This window comes from Lactuca sativa, chromosome 8 (assembly GCF_002870075.4).
Source record: "Lactuca sativa cultivar Salinas chromosome 8, Lsat_Salinas_v11, whole genome shotgun sequence".
Classification (NCBI taxonomy): Eukaryota; Viridiplantae; Streptophyta; class Magnoliopsida; order Asterales; family Asteraceae; genus Lactuca; species Lactuca sativa.
Genome location: NC_056630.2, coordinates 84,072,997 through 84,097,256, shown reverse-complemented (window position 1 = coordinate 84,097,256; position 24,260 = coordinate 84,072,997). Strand labels below are relative to the sequence as shown.

The 24,260-nt window shown below is 33.1% G+C and overlaps 3 protein-coding genes across 3 annotated transcripts; 1 reads left to right on the top strand and 2 right to left on the bottom strand.

Moving 5' to 3' along the window:
* The first annotated feature begins 1,561 nt into the window (after positions 1-1,561).
* LOC111913731 (adenylate isopentenyltransferase 3, chloroplastic) lies at positions 1,562-4,424 on the top strand. The gene is made up of 2 exons (XM_023909436.3): positions 1,562-1,935; positions 3,774-4,424. The coding sequence occupies exons 1-2, from the start codon at positions 1,562-1,564 to the stop codon at positions 4,318-4,320; spliced, it is 921 nt and encodes a 306-aa protein (XP_023765204.1). The 3' UTR covers positions 4,321-4,424.
* An 838-nt stretch (positions 4,425-5,262) lies between these two features.
* Positions 5,263-6,081, bottom strand: LOC111913756 (uncharacterized). The gene has a single exon (XM_023909460.3). The coding sequence runs from the start codon at positions 6,073-6,075 to the stop codon at positions 5,500-5,502; it is 576 nt and encodes a 191-aa protein (XP_023765228.1). The 5' UTR covers positions 6,076-6,081; the 3' UTR covers positions 5,263-5,499.
* A 128-nt stretch (positions 6,082-6,209) lies between these two features.
* On the bottom strand, positions 6,210-7,623 carry LOC111913755 (protein WHAT'S THIS FACTOR 1 homolog, chloroplastic). The gene has a single exon (XM_023909459.3). The coding sequence runs from the start codon at positions 7,483-7,485 to the stop codon at positions 6,283-6,285; it is 1,203 nt and encodes a 400-aa protein (XP_023765227.1). The 5' UTR covers positions 7,486-7,623; the 3' UTR covers positions 6,210-6,282.
* Positions 7,624-24,260: the final 16,637 nt, after the last annotated feature.

The following is a 24,260-nucleotide window of genomic DNA, read 5'->3' as shown; positions in this document are numbered from 1 at the left end:
AATTCGAAATGGTATGAGCTAATTTTTATATACATAAAAAGGTTATAATCTCTCAAATTCAATCACACTTATATAATGTCGACTCCACAAACACTCTTAAAACCACTAATTAGGGTTCATTGAGAAAAAAGGATATAAAAATAGAAAAATTGAATATCGTACGTTTTGTTTCTATTTATCTTTCTACTTATATAAAATTATGACATGTGAAATCCACTAACTCTCTTTCTTAATGCATTCTCTTCATTTTGACAGTTGTTTTGATCTAGTTAATAGGAATATGACGCTAAATAAACAACAAGATAGTAGATGTGACAAAACGAATGAATTGAAAACAGATAAAACATGGAATTGTTAATACTTGTAAAATGATAAAAGTTGAGTTAGGAAACATTTTTTTTTTCCGTTGTAGCACAAATAATTAATCTTTTGGCTATGGTTGAGCATCATATTATATTAATATAACAATGACTTAATGTATTAATAAAAGGATTTAGACAATTATATTCATTTCAATATAATTGTGTGACTTTTGGTCCGTTAACGGTTAACCTACTTCGGCAATGTCATTTCTATCTAAATTTTCAGTTTTACATATCTGACTATTTGAATAATATATACTCAAAATCAATTTATCAATATCTACGTGTAATAAAACTGTTAGATATATAAATGTATTAATATATTTATTTTTTACCTAATAGAGACTTTTTATAACGTATACAAATTATTTCACACAAAATATCAATTTATATTAAATGGTAATTTATTTAAAAGTCATCTTATTTGGTAAAAATACTGTTAGTATAAAAATGACCTTATTAGGAAAAATAAAAAAATAAACTAATATGTGGCTACGTAATTTAATAAGAATTAAATAAATAAATGTGCATTTCTGTATTATTTTTTTTAATTAACGCATGTATACATTCTATCCGATTTGATTGAGAGTCGAAGGTGAGGAACACCTTGACATTGCCAATTCCTTGATCGATAAATAAGAGAAATATCAAAAGGTAGAAAGAAATCCATTTTAAAATGGACATATATGTATTTTACCTTTATAGCTTCAACGAGCTGGAGTGAGTTTTTTTTTTTTTTTTAAATTTAATTTAATTCTCCAAATTTATGTATTTCCCAATTTGGGACAATTCTAGTGTTTAAATATTTTGTGTTAATTGTAAAATCTCCTGATATATTTCAAAAATCACGTAACTTAAATTGCTCTTTAATTTCAATAATTACAGTCCACTTTTATTTTTCTAAATCGACAAATATTCAATAAATTTATTTCCAATTTATACATAGGAGTGAATGCTAGAGACACCTTCAAATTTCTTAGACAGAGTGTGTGTATATATATATATATATATATATATATATATATATATATATATATATATATATATATATATATATATATATATATATATATATATATATATATATATATATATATATATATATATATATATATATATATATATATATATATATATATATATATATATATATAAGAAGAACAAAAAGGATGATGCACAAGCAAGCTCAAAAACCATTAATGCAGATAACCACTAAAGGAATGGAAAAAGTGGTGATTGTGATGGGTGCAACAGGCACCGGAAAATCGAAACTTTCAATTGACCTTGCCACCCAGTTTCAGGCGGAGGTAATAAATGCAGACAAAATACAAGTCTATAAAGGATTAGATATTGTGACCAATAAAATCACCGATGAAGAATGCAATGGAGTGGCTCACCACCTCCTCGGAATTGTTGATCCAGAGTCTGATTTCACTGCTGATAACTTCGCAAGAGCAGCTTTACTGGCCATGAAATCCATCATCCAGAGAGGGAAGATGCCGATAATTGCTGGTGGATCAAACTCGTTTGTTGAAGCATTGGTGGACGATGAGAAATACGAGTTCAAATCAAGGTATTTCAGGAAATATTAGATAATTATGTTTTTAATATGAAAGTAGGATTCTAACTCTCATAAATAACTATATGTTATATATATAAGGTGTTGCAAATTATAAAGGAATTAGCAAATTGGCTAGTTTCTTTCGTTCCCCCGCATAGGTGGAGGGATTAACCTTGAGTGGATTTATAAGGCTTTAGGGAAAAGCCTAGTATTTTGTTTTCTCTATTTTTCTTATAATGGGATTTTTAGACTAAACTTGATAATTAAATAATAATAATCTCTGATTAATTATTTGCGGATAAAAAACATTTTCATCATCAATTTGTTTGTAGGATTTAATATTACTTACTATTTGATATTAGTTACTTTACTAATAATCAGTATCTCATCATACCAAAGGCTTTATTTTAGTTACAATACTAATCTATTATAACAAATGAAGGTTTTTTTGTCACTATGTCATATTCTCATTTATTTGGACACATAGCATTTTCTAGATTTTTAAAATTTTATATTTTCCACTTGTCATTTTATTGTATTTTTCATTTTATTAAATTAAAATTTCACATTTAATATGTAAGGTAATATATATATATATATATATATATATATATATATATATATATATATATATATATATATATATATATATATATAAGATATTTATTAGAAAAGGTTTATATCTACTATAATAAATGAAAATTTTTTTTTGCCACATATCATCTTCTCATTTATCTGGACACATGACATTTTCTAGATTTTTTAAATTTTCTATTTTTCATTTGTCATTTTATTGTATTTTTCATTTTATTAAATTAAAATTTCACATTTAATATGTAAGATAATATATATGTAAGGTATTCATTAGAAAGAGTTTATATATGTAATGTATTCAATACATTAAAGCTTCCTTAACTTCAATAATTCAAAAAATTTCTCATTCTTCTTATAAATTCGAACTTTTCAAATTGTTAAAATTTTATATTTAATTTTTTTAAATAAACTCATGTAATACATGAGTCTCACACCTAGTCCTCCTTAATAAATGAAGGTTTTTTTTTTTACCACATGTCAATCTCTCATGAGTTTTGACACTTGTTATTTTGTGGTATTTTTGAATAAATGTTTTTTTCATTTGTCATTTTCTCTTTTTTTTTTATCTTTCTTAATTAACACATCATATTTACACTTTAATTAATAGTTGTCTTAATTGAAAATAACCATTAAATTACAATATTACAACTCATATAGTATTTAATATGTTTCCTTTTAAATTCAAATTTAAATAAATTTTTGTTTAAACCTTCATATTTAATTTTTTTTATTTTATCCAATCCGTATAACATACGGGTTATAACTAGTAATCAATATCTCATCATATCAAAAGGCTTTATTTTATTAGATGTTAAGGGTTGGGCCAAGCCCATTCATTGGCTTACCGATTAACAAACATACTTTTCATCTATTTTTCTTATAATTTGATCTTTTAAAAGAAACTTGATGATTAAATAATAATATAATCTACGATTAATTATTTGCAAATAATTAACATTTTCATCATCAATATTATTTGTCGGATTGTGTGGTTTAATATTACTAACGATTTTTTTTTGAAACCACAAATATAATCCACTACTCTTAAACTACACCTAAATACCACATATGTCTCTAACGAGACTTGAATCCTTAACATCAAAGACAGAGTGCACCATCTGATACCGTTGGGCTAGAAGTCTTTTGGTATTGTTAACACTACTAGTAATCACTATCTCATCGTACCTTTTTACGCATGATTATATAACACAAAACATGTCCATCAAATATTTACATTATGTTGATTGCATCAATAGGTATGATGTTTGCTTCTTGTGGGTTGATGTCGCAACGGTGGTGCACAACCAAATTTTGGCGGAACGTGTTGACCGGATGGTGGCTTCTGGGATGGTGGAGGAAGTCAGAAACATGTATAACCCTAATGCCGATTACTCAAAAGGGATCCGTAGAGCAATCGGAGTGCCAGAATTCGACTCGTATTTCCGTGCTGAATATTCATCATCCTCAGATGAAAAAGCTCGCGCCAAATTACTAGAAGCGGCCATTAATGAAACAAAGATCAATACATGCAGTCTGGTTAACCGACAACTGGAAAAAATATACCGGCTAACAAATGTTAAAGGGTGGAAAATTCACCGTTTAGATGCCACCAAAGTCTTTCAGAAAAAAGGTAAAGAAGCCGATGAGGCATGGGCTGAGCTTGTTGTTGGGCCTGCTTTGGTGATTGTAAGTGAATTCTTGTACGATCAGTCTCAGGATTTTTCCGACATGGGGGCCGGTAACCTTGGCAGTGACATCCGAGAGGTTGAAAAGGGGACGGCGGTGGCAACTGCAACTTACTAGGCAATCGAAGCAACAATAGGTACTAATTCACAAGTTGATTTTGGCGGAGACTAAACTTTGAATTGATAGATAGCTAAGAGATTTTACAATTTTGCCCCTGGAACTTTTTTATATTTCCAATTTATATGGTCATGCATGTTTGGATGGGTTATAAGCTTTTTTATATTCCAATTTATATGGTCATGCATCTTTGGATGGGTTATAAGGAATATTATATTTTTAAATGGCATTAGTATTTCCTTTATTCTTACACTTGCAGTATTCACGCCACTATTTTTTTTTGTTGATAAATCATTCTCTATTAAAAAAAAAAATAGCATACCATTAAGGACCATTAAGGGTGTGTTTGGCAAAAACTAGCTGATAGCGAGTAAGGGGTAACGGTTAGCTGATAGCAGATAACTTTTGATTTTGAAACGTTTTGTTGAAAGCTACTTCATTAAGCTTTTGAGGAAGAGATAGGTGTAGGCAGGGTCCATTGTATAATAATTATGATTAACAATAGGCACTATTAAGAAATATATAATGAACGGTAAAATAATCGACTTAACAGATTTAACCTTAAGTTGTTAACTTAAATGACTAAAACCACAATAAAACCCTATCAAAATAATTTTTTTTTTTTAAATTTGGACCTTACCAAAAAAAAAAAAAAAAAAAAAAAAAAAAAAGCATACTACATGACCATTTCCACTGTATTCTCTTTATTCTATCCATAAACTTTCACATTTATGCATTGGCATTTCGGGTCGGATTTTGTAATTGAATTTGGGATGGTTGTTGAACCACTTTGTATATAAATTTTAATGATGGTTGTTGGTTTTTACAAAATAAGTTTTATTTTATACTTTAGAAAGTGTTATTTGCACTTTTCCCACGTACACTACCATTTACCATTTACATAACAAAGTCGATAAAAAACATACACCAACAATACTTCCATACAAAGATCACAAAATCCAATCTTTTTATGTACAAATATGGAAAAAGCTACAAGCGTTAAATCAATTCCTTTTGATGATAAAATTTGTACATGTGTAGATGTCACGGTCTTATAGCAAGCTATAGAAAAATAACCTCAATGATAAAAACAAGAGAAAGACAAGAAACCACATAAAAAATCATAAACTTCCTTGCTTACATATTAAAACGCATTAAAAACATAAATTTAATTAATGTTTAAATCCTTAATTGGGCCCCACACGTGTACGTCGTGTTGCAAGAGCCTGCAACTCTTACGGTGTATTCATGAACAGGTCTAGCAAGAAATGGAGGCAAGCGACCAAGTAACTCACAAACACACTCATCATCAACCTGTGCCAACCACTTACAACATTGTTGTTCTACGGGTGACATTCTATGTCTATGATGACTATGACCATGGTTATGATGATGATCATGTCGTCTACGATGACCATGACCACGATCATGATCACGAGTTTGATTGTGGATTTGTTCATCAGGACCATGTTCATGCATGTGTGAATGAACATGTCTATGTCTGTGTCTATGATATTCAGGTGGAGGAGGTGAAGAAGGGTAAACAGGTGGGAAAGGTGATGGAGGAGAGAGGGGAGAAGGAGGGAGTCGCCATGATGGAAGATACGCACACGCTTGATTTGCAAGGGCTAATTGGAAATTACAGAGCGGGCGAGGGGCAAAAGGGGGAATTGGCACACTGGAAACTAAGTGAAATACTAGAAATAATGTAAAAACTGCCAAGTTATGAACATTTGAAGTGTCCATAGCAACCATTGTGTAATGATTCACATATCCTCATATATATTGAGCATACTATGTTTTTGTATAGAGTTTTATTCATAAAACTTGTATGATCTTGGTAGGTGTATTAGGGGTAAATTTATAAAGAACTTTCAAAGGAATAAATATGCAATCAAAAAAAATGTCACCTTCATTCCATTTGCAAACTGCAACATGAATAAAATTATGTGCATGTTACCTTCATTCCATATGCATGACAATTGGGAGGCCTGTGTTTGGTGTAGTATTGTTTTCATCTGCTTGTTTCTGAAGATTTAGTTTTTCTATCCTCTGTTTATGTCCTTCAGCCAATAACAAAATGAAATTATCATTGATTTCTAGTAATGGGTCTCTGTCAATTAACTCATCTCCCTTATAAGCTTCTCTCAACATTGCTGTTTTAATCCCACCTTTAAGTGACATGTAAAAGATTCCTGAATGCCTTGTGAATACACTTGAGAATGCGTTTGAAAATCTATATTCTTCTGTAAATTTGCCTAATATTGGTACTGGGATTCTTTTGTATAATGACAAGGAGAGTAATTCGTGAAAAACACCCACTGTTCTCTTCTCCATTTCTAGAGATGCTTGATCTAAATCTGATGCATCGTCATATGGTGATATGTATGGAAGTTCCATCCAGTCTCTAATCCATTCTCTCATTTCTTTCCTGATCAGAAAACCTGATGGGAGTTTCCAATTGAAAGATGGTCGGATTTTTATGCCTGTTGACTCTGATTCATCATCGGCCCTTTGTTCTATCACTGATTTTGCAAAATTAGGGTTCCAAGTAACCAATTCCAAATATGAATTTCCTTCTCCTGGACTTCCGTTTAATTTAAAATACTCTGGATATTTGGGAACCAAATTCACCAAAAAATCATTAGGAAAACCAAATTCCCTCTTCACGTGAAGCAATTTATCTGCGTTAACTACATTGTCTTTGGACATCATCAATAATTTACACAACTTAGCAACAAGTAACGGTTCGTTTTCAAGATAAATCCTTTCCTCCTCATCTAAAACGCGTTGGAGCGCATCACTAAACCTTAAAAACTTGACAGGTTCAGTCTTGGGTTTGATTCGATCATAATAGACATCGAAAAGACCTGGATTTCGAGATAAAAAAGTTTGGATCTTGACTGGAAGTCGTAATCGTTCACGACGTTTCTCCAAATATCGAAGAGGGATTACTTTACCAGGTTCGTTCAACACCTCTTTAACAACTTTTGCACATTGCCTCCACGCTTTATCGTTCTCGATTGCTTGGTCTAGCTTTTGGTCTCTACGCCAAACTACTTTGAGACTCGAAATTGAAGCTGTAAATTGAATCCAAACCCTAACTGCAGTCGAGCTTCTAGATGCGTTGAGATGAGAAGAAATAGCGTGGCGATGAAACAACATAGCTTACACAACTCTTTCAGTATAGTTGAGTTGAGTCTGTGACAGTGTGCCTGTGTTGATGAACATGAAGTATGTAATCAGAAGAATCACATGATGGATTTATGGTTCATAGTTAAAGGCCCAGTTGAGCGTATCTAGCATTCTACCTGTTTACGAAATGTGGGCTCTTGGTGAAGTTATTTTTTACATTAATCGGTTAATAATTAAACTGATAAGTCAGAAAAAGTATATCCATTTGCAAACTGCCTGTTCGGTCTCAAAACGATTTTATTTTGTTCCTACCAGACTCGAAATGATACCGACTTTTTTTAGGGCTTTTGTAAACACTTAGAGTTATTATTTGTAAACACTCAAGTGTGAAACCATTGAACTTTTGTTAACATTTTCTTTTACTTAGTCATTGCTGATATTACACTCTTGTAGACTTAGGGTGTGTTTGGCAAAAATAACTATTAGTTGGAAGCGGTTACCGGATGGCAGGTAGCGGGAAGTTGTAACAATTATTGGTTATATGAGTGTTGAGTATTTGGCAAAAATAGCTGGAAGCTTTTACAACATATAAAATTACATAAAATTACAACTGATTAAAAATAAATAAATATATAAATAAATTTTTAAAGGTAACTATTCTATTCTTAAATAACCATTTATGTCTCCACCGAGACTTGAACCTCAAACCTCTCATATAAGATGGTTACTCCATACCACTAGGTCATTGGCCCTTTGGTGTCAACTTGTTTAGATGATACATCCTAGTTTACATAGGAAATATGGACCGGGCTAACATCTATACATGAGTTGGGCCGCGATATATAAACATATATACAAAAATATACATATCCGCTAACAATAAACAGGTTTAGCATTGGATTTATAACGAATGTTCTCTTTCCCATTTAAAATCTCGATTGTTGTTTGTTACTTGTTAGTGTAATTTCCTCCAAGTCATTCTTGATTCTTCCTCTGTTTTTTTCCCTGTAATGAATGACAAACAAAGTTACCTAATTAGTTTAGCGATCATCTTGTCTCCAACAATTGTAATAATTAATATTCATAATTCGTTTTACTACTTGGCTTCCTAATTTGTTATTTTGATTTTTTCAATAATGAAATATTACATATGATACAAAACTATAAGGAAATCTTCAATAAAGTCTCAATATTCTAGACCATTTTACGGTTTAATCCCAAATTAATTTTTATTTACAAAAAAAAGACAAATTACTGGCTAAAACTTTGAAATAAATTTTTTTTAGCCGGTTTCACAAATTGAGTCAGTATCTCGTTTTTTTTACGTTAACCGGTCAAAATATTAAGAATTTTCTGAAGATCATGTTATTTTTTACTAATAACCAAAGTTAGTTCAAAAGTAATCTTCAGAATAATCTTAATATTTTGTTTATTGGTAAAAAATAACATAATAATATAGATTAGTTCAAGAGTAATTTTCAGAAAAATCTTAATTTTTTGGTTATTGGTAAAAGATAACGTATCTTTAAAAAAGTCTCAATATCTTGACCAATTAAAAAAAAAACGACGGAATACTCGCTAAATTTGCGAAACCGGCAAAAAATGATTATTCCAAAGTTTTAACCAGTAATCTATCTTTTTTTGTAAACAAAATTTTATTTGGGATTAAAATGTAAAATAACCCAAAACATTGAAACTTTATTGGAGATTTCCCAAAATTATACATATACCATAATATTCTAATTTTTTTTTTAAATTACAACAAATTTGTCCAAAGTAACCATTTGAAATTTTGAATACACTTTAGGGGTCTAGTTACTAAATCAATTGCTTTTTAGCGAAGTTGTTTGATCTTTACCTATTTAACCCAATAAAGATGTGAGATGAATGAAGATTGTTAGTTTTAATAGGAATTACACCGGGTAAATGTAAGAAATTCTTATTGTGCCTCTCATCTCTTCTCTTGGATTATGCATTGTGTCATTATGTTGATATTAGGAGGATGAGTCGGAACGATTTAATATTTACTCCTCCAAAAATGACATTAAATTCGCATTAACATGCATGCGTGTTCTAAAAACATACGACATGTTGATTATTTAAAGTTTTGAACAATGTTACAAAACCAATGGTTCAATTTTATAAAGTCACAATAGCACGTCAACAATTTAGGTTCAGATGCACTTGTGTGTTTAGGGAATAAAGGTTTCAAATAGCTTGAGTTAAGATTCATGTGCAATTAGATTAAGGTCGCATTCATTGTTTTGTTTTCTTAATTCCGTTTGGTGACTTTAGAAGCAAAACACATTTGTTTTTTATTATACGTTTTTTGAGCCTCAGAATCACTGAAATTAAAATTTATTCCCTGCACATTTTTAGCATGAATCAAACAATGTCATGTGCTAGTGTGCCACCCACCATGTGCACATTAGGTAGAACTCAAAACTATCATCCAAAGTATATTTTGTCTACCTTCTCCATCATGAGGTTTGTCACTCATAGAATATGAATGTGGTACTATGACTCCATGTTTTAAAGGACGGTAGATGATACTTCATGGACCATGGCTTAAACATGAGAAATTCATCATTTAAGCAATCACGCTGGAGATAAGAATGTAAATGCACTGAATGTTTTGCAATGTCTTTTGAGATACCCGACTATAGATGATAGTTAAACTATCATTTATATTTGGATTATCTCACAAGACATTGCAAAGCTTTTAATTGCTTCAACAATGAGAATATTTTGTAAACGATTTCTCATGTTTAAGTCACAGAGAAATGGGTCAGGTCGGGTTAACCACCAACACTTTCCTATTCGTGCTTGGATGGCGGCTCAAGATCAGCCTCATGAAAACCTTATATTCCCTGAGGAGGTTCTACCCTGTGGAAACGCTCTTTAATGGAACTTTAGCTTTAGTTGATCATGACCAAGAAACCACTGGTTTCGCTTGGTGGGTCGGGAATGCCCGACTTATCAATTTATCTGGTAAACTACTAGGGGCTCATGTAGTCCATGACATTGATCTTTACTTCTTGAAATAAATTAAGATTTAGTTTTGAAAGTTTACTTTATTTGGATGAAATTTATATCTCTTATACATAGTCTTATAAAACATAATAAATTGTTAGAATACAAACAAAAGCAGATTTTTCGTATGTCAATTATCAAAACTTTTCATATGTAAATTATCAAAATATAAAATTGAAAAAACTACAAAAAAATTCCCCGCAATTTGCATTTTTTCAGGAAACAGGTCCAATCCTTGAAAAATAGATTATTGGTCATATTACGCATCTTTTTTTTTGTGGATTTGGTTCATCTTCAAATTAAAAAGACTAATTTGCTCCTCTTTATATTTTTTAGAATTTATTATTTTTATATTGAAATTTTGTTAAATATAAATGTAGGGGCCTATCTCTCAAAAAAAAAATCTATTTGATATTTATCTTCATCGGGTTTTTTATTTTCTTTCACCGAACACTTCATTTTTACGCATTAAAACACACATACACACTGAAAAACTCAAATTAATAACTTTCATGTGAGTGTTTAATCTTCGTCAGTTTATTGTGTATAATCTCTTATTCAACAATCTGCTTTTTTCGGTTCAAACTCAATTATTATCTTTATTTTTCCTCGAACTCAACATCAATCAAACCCACTAGTCTAATTTTTCTAACGAAATTTGAAGGTGGAAGGTTGATTCTAAATTATGGTGATGGAAAATCGTTTCTTTCGATAACTTTGGTGAGGGAAACGCCTGCAGTTTAACCTTAGAACACAAGGAACAACTTCGTCATCCATAATCATGGAGGGGATCCCGGGAGGACGCTCCGACGATCCAGATAGTATATTCCGAGTGATAGGTATAATGCAAAGCATATAAATCCTATGTTTCCAAAGAAGAGGTTGGCCGAAAATCATAGAGTTATGCCCTATTTATAGTGCAGTCAAGAAACCCTAGATAAGCCTTAATCCAAGATTATCTTAAACCGGGCAGTTATTCACATTCCTGTTTATCCACCAAAGACTATTCTAGAAATCCTTAGAACTCAAGAAAACCGTCCAAGTCTTTATGGAGGGTTCTAGAATGTTTCTTGCTTAACTATTCAACAATAACATTTCATTCCCTGCACTTTTAATTAATTGTTTTAATCCCAAAATTAATTTCAATTAATTTCTTATTAAATATTAATTAAATATTACTATTTCTAATTAATATATTATTTTCATAATATATTAACAAATTATTTATTTCAATTTATTAATCAAATAATAAATCAAAATTCTCTCTCTGAATATCATCATGTCTAGTTGCTAGTCTTGAGGGCAACCCTTAATGATTGTGCTACTATCAATTTAAGTATATAACAATTATAGTTATGGGCTTAGACACCGAATCCAACAGTTTCCCACTTGGATAAGTCTAATAACTATAGTTGCCAGTATAACTTCAAAATGATTAGCAAATTGTAACTCTCAAAAGCCGTTGTCGAACTCTAACCCAGTCAGCTACGTGTCCTAAGATAATTGATCAAATATTCCTCCGTTCTACAAGATATCGTACAGACATGAGACATAGATTATAATCAATCTTATTGTCCAAGTTTTGTTTCCCGATTTCTGATTTTTGACGACTGAAATCATACTACCAATTGAACACATCAATTCAGTCCAAGCTTGGCCAAGCACTTTAGATGCCATCATCAAATCATCGAGGGGCCCAATGATATCGTTTTTCCCGTTAAGGAAAAAGGAACGAATAAAAAATTGACTTATATGCTTGCACTATTTACTCATCAAATCATGCACAACAATACGTTTTATAACATCAAGTTACTAATGCGTTTATGTAATATCAATGCAGAATTGGAATGTAAACAAAAACTCATATATCTCCGTTTCAAGAATATAAGATATTATCGTCTCAGAATTATTCATGATAAAATCCATGAAGTAATTCTCTATGTGTGGGTTTATCCAATACTCAAAATCCTCATTTTCTAAGTACTCATGAACATTGCGGCAAATCTATTGCTATGTCTAATCCCTATAGACAATCTACAATTTTATTCATGACAGACTTAATTTGTTACTTACTTCCAAAAGTATGATCGACTGTGGAATTTCGAATAATCAAGTTATTCAGGAAGTAAAACATGCAAAGTGAAACAAAATAATAACCTAATTAAGTATGGTCTCTAACTATTGAATATAAACAAAACTCTTATTATTTAATCACCATATTAATTAGAATTTATTCATTATATAATCTTTCGAGTAATCAACTAAACACTTGAATTAAACATCAGTCATGCCATGGTATAAACATGCATACTATGTCTCTCTATGGTCCTTCCTTTTTGTACAGATCGATTGGATACTATTCCAATGATGCTCATTTCACAATTCCAAATTTTTGTCACTACTTAGAATGTGTTAGAGTTTAACCTTACATGATGTCCTTCTGCGATGTCGTAGCTTCAAAGTCACAGAGACTTAGCCAACGATATTACAGAATGTTCCATTGGAACTTTGTTACTAAAAACAATTCCAAAGTAATGAAGTTTCAAATTCAAGACACACTCCTTGAACAACTTCCTTGCTTTAAATTTTCTAACTCACATGTAGATTTTAATCATCGACTCCCTCTATGGAGACATTTCCATATTCTCAAATGACCATCAATTTCGATCAAGAATCATCCCAATGACAATATGGTTATTCCAAACCATACCATACTTCTAACTGTTCACAAGTAATCAATCCTTTGGTAAACCTCAGCTTGTTCTTGACAATCGTTTAACTTTAGTCACATAAAGTTCTAGTCCTTTTTTTCTATCGATTCCCAAGACATTTGGAAAAATCAAAACAAGTGAATATTATAGCATATATAATCGATCTTATATCTGAATCATATGGAACTCGATTCATAATGTCTTACATAGAGACCTGATATATGTTCAGTCCCTTGTTATAATATTTTCCATATATCGGATTTCCTATGTTGAATCATTTCAACATGATATTCATATATATCCAATACTAAGTTCTTTTAAATCCTTCAATCTAAACGTTTACATTTGAAACGAAGTACGAATGCCCTCTCCCTTGAAGTCTTACTATAGGGAAACAATTTCCAAACTCTGCAACTTGCAAATTGAAAATTTTGTTCCCTACGAATAGTATTGCCAACTTGCAACACTTAGCATAACAATTATGCTCCCATTAGCATAATAGTTATGCTCCCACTAGCTTTGACATGTATCAATAAATCAACTGGACTTCTAGAAATCTTTACTCTTGACTTTCTTACTAAAGTGCAGATTTCTGATACGTGATGCTTCGACAAGTCTTCAAGTAGACTTCTCAAGCTTACACACATTCATTAGATAGCATATGTGTGTGATTCAAACCATTTCAGAACTTATAGCTATATGTCTTGAAAGCTCAAACAATCCCTTGCCATTTCTCACAATTCGAACTATGAAAAGGGATGTCATAATCATATTATGAATTTGAGAATGCAATTAACACAACTATTAACCATAATGATACTTATCAGATCTTTAAAATCTACTAGCGAAAGTGTTTCCTCATAATCATTCTCATAAATTATAATGAAAGCTTGCCACCTAGATTTTATGGTGTACATGTGTCCCATTCATGTGAATTTATCATTTCCAAACTACGTGCATAAGATATGGTTAGGGACAAAACCAAACTCAAATTTAGTTTTTCCTTTCGTGGATTGAACTTCGCTTATTCTTTAATTTCTCAGCGTCTGGTAGCATAAGGGCCTACCAGTGCTTCCGTGTTGTTAAGCAACTCACCCATATTGATCAATATACTTTCACTGATCAACATGCTTTGCCTTGGAAGTCAAATGAGAACTGATGTGTGTAAAATGCACTTGTTTTATTCCTACTTTTTATTAATAAATTTAGCACACAAAGGCAGTGAACCTGTCTTTTAGTGGTATAGTTGGATAAGTAGGGTGTCGAACTCAGCGAATGGGAAAATTAAACTAATGGATAATTTTAACTAAGCAAGTAATGAAAGTAAAAGGTTTTTTCTCTAATTTTGCAAGACTAGAAACTTAAACACACCACAAAAACACTTAATTAACTAAGTAACTAAAGCAAACAACTAATTCACCAAATTTGATAAAGATGTTTCTATTTAGGTTCAACCAATTCACTCCTATGGTTATTTTGAATTTATGATAGATTAATTGCTATTGGTTACCAACTATAGTGGTTAGGTTCATGTTCATTACTCCTAACCCTTAGACAATCAATTAATTCAAGCGGTGATCAAGTGTTTAAACTAATTAATTCCCTAGATTAATGATTTGGATTAAATAAGATTTGTAGTGGTTAATCAAATTGGTGGTTCAATTAACCTCTTGTTTGTTGGTTTCTCAAACAAGCTAACACATTAATCTACCCATTATCTTATTAATCTTAGTTTCATATTCATTATTCCTAAGCATATGATTAAGTGTTCACATAGACATATGAGGTTAACAACTAAGAGATGTTCATGCAACTTAATTGTCTTCCAATTAACAGAAAATAGTTGTGATTAATGCATAAGCTTCTTTAACAAACTTAATTTAATAAATCACCAATAAACAAGGAATCAAAAGCTAAGAATTAAACCATAGGAGTTACTTGGTATTCCCCAAACAGAAACAAAAACATATTTAGCTCATAGTTGCAGTAAAAACAAACACAAAAACAGATTTAACTAAGCTAAACATACTTAATTCCTAAAGCTAAGTGGAATGATTAACCTAGTTGCCTTGATTCTTCAAGAGATTGAAGATTAGAGTTCCTTAACGCCTTCAAGGGTTCTCCAATCGCAGATGAATCTCCAAAAAAATGCCAGAAAAGTATTCCAATCGGATAAAGGCTCGGTTTTTATAATTATCTCAAAACAGGGTGTACTCGGCGAGTAGCAGACCCAACTCGCCGAGTAGGTTCTAGTTATCCGTCTCAAATCAGGAGTCTTGACTTATCTTCTGGAATATTCAAGTGTACTCGCCGAGTAGGCTCGAGAACTCGTCGAGTAAGAAAGCTTTTGTCCCTCAATCTTCATTCTTTGGTCTCTAATTGCTTCCCCTTGTTCCCTTTCACTCCCAAGCATGTCTTATGGACTGAAAACAAAATCTAAACAGTATTAAGTACCTTTTGTCCACATTATACACATAATTAGTTAAAAATGAATAAAAATGTATGCTAAATAATTAACTAATTATGCACATATCAAGAACCATATAACTCATAAGCATTGCCAACTCAACTTGAAGGTGCACAGAAACAAGAATGTGTCAACTTAACACAATAGGTCATCAACTTCAAGTCGTGTGCTAGTGATAACTAAAAGGTTTATTCTTGATTGAATCCTAAAACTCTTCAAGATCATTATAACTCCCACTGACTTCTTGACATATAAGTTTCTCTCTTAAGGAACATTCCTTGTCGAGCAAAAATAAATATTCAAAAGTCAGTATAGATTCTTGATAAGAAACACTTCATGGAATTGGCATTAGTTCATCCTTTGTTTTAACCAAAACATCACAACTTCCAATTCCAAATGTTCTAAAGTAAGAAAACATTATTAATCCACATTTCATGAGGTGTTATAAATGTACTTAGTATGAAATAATTTTCAAGGTACGATGTGTAGTAATTAGAGCATGACTCTAAAACTTGATTTGAAACAAAGTGCTACTCATCTTTTGATTTGAACCATTTCAAAAATATCTGATTCCTTTTCTTAGTCAAACAATTGCACTAAGATGTTCTTCGATGATCAATTGAGATATAGTTCCACAATCATTAAGATGATCATAAAATATGATACTAAAGCACTCTCCTTTCCTTTCAGATTAGAGAAACCTTTATTTTTCTGCCTAACAGATTCTTCTTATTCGTTTTGTCACTCTTTGAAAACCCTTTTTCAAAATGTTAGAATTATGCTTAATCTTATAAACATATATATTTACTGAATCATCAGTAAATCATGATGAATAGAATTTTCATCCTTTATGGCAGATTTGAATGGTCTCTATCAATGGACTAGATACATTAGTCCTTGACTCACATAAAACATGTGATCAAAGAATTAGTCATAATCTTCCAAAGTTCAAGATTCTCACACATCACACAATTTAAATTTGTATGACTCCAAGTATCTATCCAATTGGAACTTGGGTGATGAGAATTCTTTATCACTTAGTCAATTATGACATTTGCCACAGGGGAAATAATAAGAATCAAATCCACAATTAATATTGCTAATAATATAAATGTAACCAACATTTTCATAAATGTCATTACAAGGAAATATAAAGTAAACCAACTATATAAACCAAAAATTCACTTTTATTGATAATAAACGAAAATTTGGAACTCGTCCTAACAACGCATAAAATAAAAACTATGTTTCTAAACATTTCTTAAGCAATCTACGAAATTATCATAACTCCTAAGTAGTAGCTTCAAAAATCTGACCATCGAACCACGCAATCGAAATCCATATCTCACGATCAAATCCAACTCACTTTCCTTCTTTCTCTTAGATCTACAATACCCTCAAAATGGGATCATCACATCATGTATTAAGAGTCTATGAATAGGAACTTATTAAGATAATGGAGTTAGATAATGGATGTACCTGAAGTAGAGTCACACGACTTGACTTTACCATCTCTAAGATCTTTCAGGTAGTCTGGCCAGCTTCTCAACCAATGTCCCTTCAATTTGCAATGGAAACATATGGAGTCTTTAGGATTAGCATGTGTAACTATCTAAGAACTAGGCTTTCTCTTTACCATACAATCAAACAATTTGACCTTGGCCGATCCCCTTCAATTGGGAAGAGAAATATTTTCTGGACCACCATTGTCACCATTGTCCATATCCATGGAAACTTCGGAATTAGATCCTTCAAACAATTTTGTTTCACTGGTGCTCTTAAGCATTTCTGTTTCAGCAACAATCAACATATGTATCAGATTAATTAAGGTCACGTAAAGGTTCCTCATATAAAAGTTCTAAATGAACTGATTATATGACTTTGGAAGCGAAAGAAGAACCAAATCAATGGCTTGATCCCTTGGGAAAACGACACCCATTCTATCCAATTTGTCAATGTACGATTTCATTCCCAGAACATACGTACACACAGAATTTCCATATTGACGCTTGCATTCCAATAGGGCTTGAGTAGTTTCGTATCTTTCAACTTGAGACGTAAGGAGAGTTATTGGATGAGAATGAGGAGGAGTTGGAGAAGCATGACGTCCATTTCCACCATTGCTCAAAGAAGGGAACATACTTTCATATTGATCAGAATGTGGAATATTATCTTCTGATAGTAGAGGAAAACCATTTCCAAAATAATTAGGAAGACCATTGTTGTCTTGACATGACATCTATAATATGAGAAAAGAGAATTCAAGTTAGTTGATTTTAATCCTTAATTATTAACCTATAAATTTAAATTAAGGCTAGGATCCATATTTTCGATTCGAACTTTGAAGAAGGATGTCGTAATCAAATTCGAATCTATTTTAGGTAGGTGAGGCTTTTACCAATTTCAGTCTCATGAAAATCCTAGATCTTTTGAGATTCATTAAATCTAATCAATGACATGTTTAATCTCGATTATGCTCTTTTTTTGTGACTGGGATACCGAGGATCACAAACGAGATGTGAATAACCATGCAAATTAGCTTGGCACTCTCGATGTCATTTATCATCTCATTTTTAATGTGTCGTTTACCCACATGCGCTCCAATAATCAATGATAATTTTCGAGACACCCATTACCACTCTTAATTAGTCACTCATTAGTGTGTCGGTTAACCACACACGCTCCACTAACGACTCATAAAGTGTATTGTGCAATTTCATGGACTAGCATACAAATTCACATTTTCCTAAAGTAACAAGAGTGTATTTTTTTTAAAATAGTTTAGTTACTTTATATCATTATAATTTTAATGAGATTAATTTGTTCTATCAAACCCGTTCGGCTAACGACCCTCCACCATACAAGAGAGCGGTGCGTAAGAATGGATACTTAATGGCAGTCATTTTAGAGGCCGCTTCCTTAAACTCCCCTTATATTATGGTTCGTGAATGAGGCGTAATAGTGGTTTGACTGACTATTCTTATACATATAATATATATTTAAATCTTTATTGATATACATACTATAAGGTGTATTTTAAGACATTTTAAAATTCTAAGGGTTTAATTTTTTTTTATTAATTATACTTTTAATTTAATAAAATTTAAGTCATTTTATGTGTGTTCTTGAGTGTTGTTGTATTTTTCAGAATCAACAATATATATATATATATATATATATATATATATATATATATATATATATATATATATATATATATATATATATAGGGCTAGGTTATAATGTGGATGTACAATTACTGTGCGGACGTGTGGACAATGTTATTCTATGAGAATTACTAAGAGAAGTGGTTTACTAATGCGAATATGTTAAACTTTACAAAAATATAGTCATTTTCATGCATTCTCACTAATTCTTATTCATTTTTGTTCTCAAACATCATTTTTCACTCATTTTCATTATGACAGAATACGACTCAATAAACATTCTGACAACATTCTGATAGAATGAGAATAATAATAAAAATTCTATAATAAGCTTATAGACAATTTAATTAGTGAGAATATGTGATAATGACAATAGTTATGATAGATTGAGCGTATTCATATTATCAAACAACATATTTTCTTTGTCATTCTTACAGAATAACACTGTCCACACGTCCGCACAATAGATGTCAATCCACATTTGAACCTAGCTATATATATATATATATATATATATATATATATATATATATATATATATATATATATATATATATATATATATATATATCAGTGTTGCAAATATCGGCATAGGCGGTCGATTAATCGGCGCCTAGGAGCTAGGCGAACCTCGACTGAAGAGGTTTAGAGATAATCGGCCTATGTAATCGGAGGGGTCAAAGTCGGAGATAATCAGACCTATGTGGAGCTAGATTGTAGCACCTGGTTCTTGGTACGTATTCTTTTATTAATTCTTTAAAATGTTTTGCATTTTGGCCTCGGACTCGGCGGGTTGAAGGACCAACTCGCCGAGTAAAAGCAGGACGAGACGCGGGGTTTAAGCGGTGGACTCGACGAGTTGGGTCCCAGACTCGGCGAGTAGGCCCTGTCTGGACAAAAACCCTAACCTGAGGGTTTGCACCCTATTTAAACACCTTAACTCGGCCTCCTTCGTCCCATTTGCTCCCAGAAGACCCCCATAGCAAACCCTAGCCGTTATTGAAGCAATCTAAGGCATTTGGAGTGATTTTGGTGCCTTTGTGATCCAAGGAAGGAAGGAAAAGCTTGAAGGATCAAGAGGAGGCTAGAAGGATCCGATTTTTAGCATCATTTGCACTCCACAGAAGATATAAAGTCTATACCTTGTTTGTTCTTTTGATAGATCCCATTTTGTGGAGTTCTAGGGCTTTTCTATGCCATTTTGGTCACCAACCATGATTGCAAGCATGGTTAGGGATTGATGTTTCAGATCTAGGTCCTTAGAGGGGTTACAAGGCAAAAAGGAGTGGCTCTTGCACTCAAAGAAGGCCCCATGCATTGTAAGAGATTGTTTTAGGACCTTATGAGCTCAAAGTCCCATGCAAGCACGTAAAGGTTGTAACTTTACGCGCTAGGTCAATTGTAGAAGCATAGATCTATCTTATGATCAAGGGTTGTACATTAGAAATCGAAGATTTAGTAAGAGGATGTGACCAAGTCGACGAGTCCAAGGTTTCTGTCCCATATCAGTTGAGGGTAAAAAGGACCTAGTTGAGTGTGAAAAGGTTTTAGGGGTCCCGGGGAGTGACCCAACGTTCTGGACTAAGCCATTGTTCTGGAAGTTAATGGGACTCGGCGAGTGCATGAGCAGACTCGACGAGTCCAAGGCAATCTTTTTAAGGATGAAGATGAAATCGAAGAGTTGTTCATACAACTTGGCGAGTCAAGTACAAGACCTGTGTTTCAGTTGAAGATGAACTCGACGTGTTGTTCATACAACTCGGCGAGTCGAATGAGGATTCAGTCGATGTTCATTTAGAAGGAAAACTCGTCGAGTCATCGCCTAATGCGACGAGTAGAGACGGGTATAAGGACAAATGGAAGGATAGGGACTCGGCGAGTTGGTAGTGTATGACTAAGTGTTTTGTGGGAATTATAGCCGGAGGATTTCCGGAGCAGCAGCGGCAGTAGTCAGAGGATTCCCGCACAGATCAGTAGCTACTACGAGGTGAGTTACCTGCCAGTAGCGGTGGGTCTACGGCCACAATGCCGGCCCATCAGTAGGAGTTGTATGTTAGATGATTGTCTTTGTGATATCATCTAGGTTTGCTACTACATGATATGTTATATGTGATAGTAGTAGAGTTCGGTTGTTAGGACCGACGGTTAAGTCACACACCCCAGATATGTCTGGCATTATGCGATTATATGTTATATACTGGCATGATATGTTATATGTGATAGCGGTAGTAGGAGGTGAATAGTCCCCAAGTTCGGTTCTCAGGATCGAAGGGTAGTTCGGACACCCCAGATATGTCTGATATTATGTTTATGTTATGATATATGTGATAGCAGCAGTAGGGGTGGATTAGTCCCCGAGGGTCGGTTGTTAGGACCGATGGGTAGGTCAGCACCCCAGAATGGCTCGACATGGGTAGGTCAGCACCCCAGAATGGCTTGACATGGGTAGGTCGGCCCCCAAGAATGGTCGTACGGGTAGGTCAGCACCCCAGAATGGTCGTACCGGGTAGGTCGGGCACCCCATAATTTCCTGGCAGTATGTATGCTATGTGACTGTATGATATGTGGTACGATGAGGGAACTCACTAAGCTTCGTGCTTACAGTTTACAGTTTTGGTTTCAGGTACCTCTTCAGCGAAGGGGAAGGAGTTGGCGCGGTAGCGACACATCATACACACACTCTTTGTGTAATGCCCGCGTTTCCAGGCTAGGCATTATCATTGATGTAATAGTCTAGGTTAACCCTTGTAACTCTTTTTGAAGTATTAATGATGAAATATTTGAGTATTTTGTGAATTATGTGAATTATGTGTTTATTTTCTTAATTATTATAATTTAATGAATTAAGAATAAAATAAGCATCAAATTTGAAGTGTGGGATGATCCCAATATCTTTGCATAAAGATGTAGTGGTCGAAACAAGGATTCCGAAGATATAAAGAATGCCGAAATCCGAGTTATAACGAAGAAGTTATGACTTGTCGAAGTTTCGCGACAGAACCGACAACGCTGAATGACGTAAAAAGTGAAATTTATGTTAGAGCAATATTTAGCCTTAGTGATCTAAACCAAAGTCTTAGAGTTCGTTAAACCGAGAGTGTGCATAAAAAGAACGCTCAAATCTGACTTCGTATGAGGAAGTTATGATTTTTCGAAGTTTCGACTTAGCAGTGTGCAGCCCGAATACTCGATTTGAGATCGAGCGGTTTTTAGCCGAAACAATCTAAATGAGAATCGAAGGTCTCGTTAATAGGAGTAAAACGATAAAAAGATAGGCGAAAACGGACGTCGGATGAAGAAGTTATGAATTTATAACGGAATTTCCTGTCCCGGCCTACTAAAAATAAATAATAAAAATAAAGTCAAAATTAGCCGACGGAGTCTAAATAAAAGTTGTAGATCGTAGTCTCACCTACGCGTGGATATAAAGAACGTCGAAAACGGACTTCGTATGAGGAAGATATGAATTTTTGAAGTTTATTGAATATTTTCGATATTTTATTTATATATATATTCCGATATTATCCGAAGGGGGAAGTCAGCGATCTTATCGTCATTACGCCCAGCGTAATTCGACCTTCCAGCCCCTATAAAAGGAGGTCGAGGGCAACCGAGTTCATTGCTCATTTCTTCCCTTTTTCTCGCGTTTTTGCATCATTTTTCGTGCGAGAATTATCCTGAAGCCCCGGTATCATTCCCGAGCCCTGAAGCAAGTCCTGAGGTCCCGAAGATCCAGAGAAGTAAGATTCCCGAGCCGAAGCTCTGCCCGCGAGGAGTCCGGTTTTTGTGAAGATCTTCCAGATCTGCCGAAGAATACTACTTCTACAAGCCGTAGTGCTGTCCGATCATCTTCTGATCAAGTGAGTGTGTAGTTACTTTCTTCTAATGCATAATTATGAAGTATTTTATACGAAATATGTGTTATGTGTATAATTTTGTTGTTATATGTGTGAATGTATATTCATTCTCTTCTATCTCATAGATCTGATTTATTTTCTATGAAATACGTGTTATGTGGGTGTGCCTCATCTGTTATGTGGAATATGTATTGAATGAAAATGCTATACAGGTTTTAAACTATGTATAAAAATATATATTTTTATCTACTAATATGTTGGGTAGAACATGGGTAGATAGTTGGTGTGTAATAAACAGATGAGAGGCCTCGATGTTGTTGTTGTTGATCTAGTTATTCAGCGGAGTATGGATAACGACCACAGACTCTTTCTAGACAGTCTAGTGGAACGCTAGCAGGTTCATAACCTGTAGGTGTTGAGAACGATGTGTTCATCGGTGTACTCTATCCCCCTCGTGGTTGCCTTTAGGACATCTATTGTTGAGGAAACCCCTTAGCAGTAATGTCTGTCCCGATGAAAATCCTAGATTAGGTCCCTTGAGATAGATGTTGTTTTAGGGACGTAAAGTGAGGATAACGGGAATGGGTAATCGGGATATTGTTGGTTGGTGAAATTAAATATAATTATTTATTGTGGGTTGAAAACCCTATATGCTCACCAGGCTCCCAAGCCTGACCCACTCAGTTTTATTTGTATTACAGGAAGTGGCGCAAGGGCGTAAGATGGATGAATCATCGAGTTGTTTTGTTTACAAGTCTGTATATGTATATATTTGTTGAATGACTTGTAATGTTATCGTTTATGCTTTATGGTCTGTATCGGAACATGACATCCCGAGTTTTGATTATATAATGAAAATGCATCTCTTGATGAAATGCTTTGATAAATATTATTTTATCATGTTTTGTTTTGGGAACAAATTCCGAAACACTTTTAAATCAAAAGGATTTACTCTGAAATTATTTTAAAAAGCATAAATCAAATCGGTCTTTTTTGGCCGTGATTTTGGGGATGTCACACTTTGTTTTCCGCACTATGAGTTATTCTGGGATTTGTACTCTGACATTATTATGTTTTTACGATTCGGTTTTCAGATACGATACATGTTTTTATTAAATGATATGATCGGATGATATTTTGTTACAAATGTTTTACAAATCACTTAATCAAAAATGAAATTTTTGGACGTGAAAATTGGGTCGTTACAAGTTGGTATCAGAGCCTTGGTTTGAGGGATTCGGACACACCTTCGAGGGTGTCTGGACTCAAACCAAGGGATTAAAAGATTTTTACAAGGAAAATGACTTTCTAAAAGCTAAGATAAAAGAGTTTTGAGAAGGAACAAGTGTGTGATGTGCGCAACCGGCCAAGCTTAAGTAAGTATTCCCCATAGTACCCATACCAGTTATCTGATGTTTATCAGTTTCAGTAGAACAGCATGCTAGAATAGGAATAAGGATCTAGGAATGATGCCTTATGTGCATGCTTTATGTGCTTCAGCTTATGAGAATTGCATGCTAGTATTGAGTAGAGAGTAGTAGGATAGCCTGTTAAGGTTATGCCTGGTAGT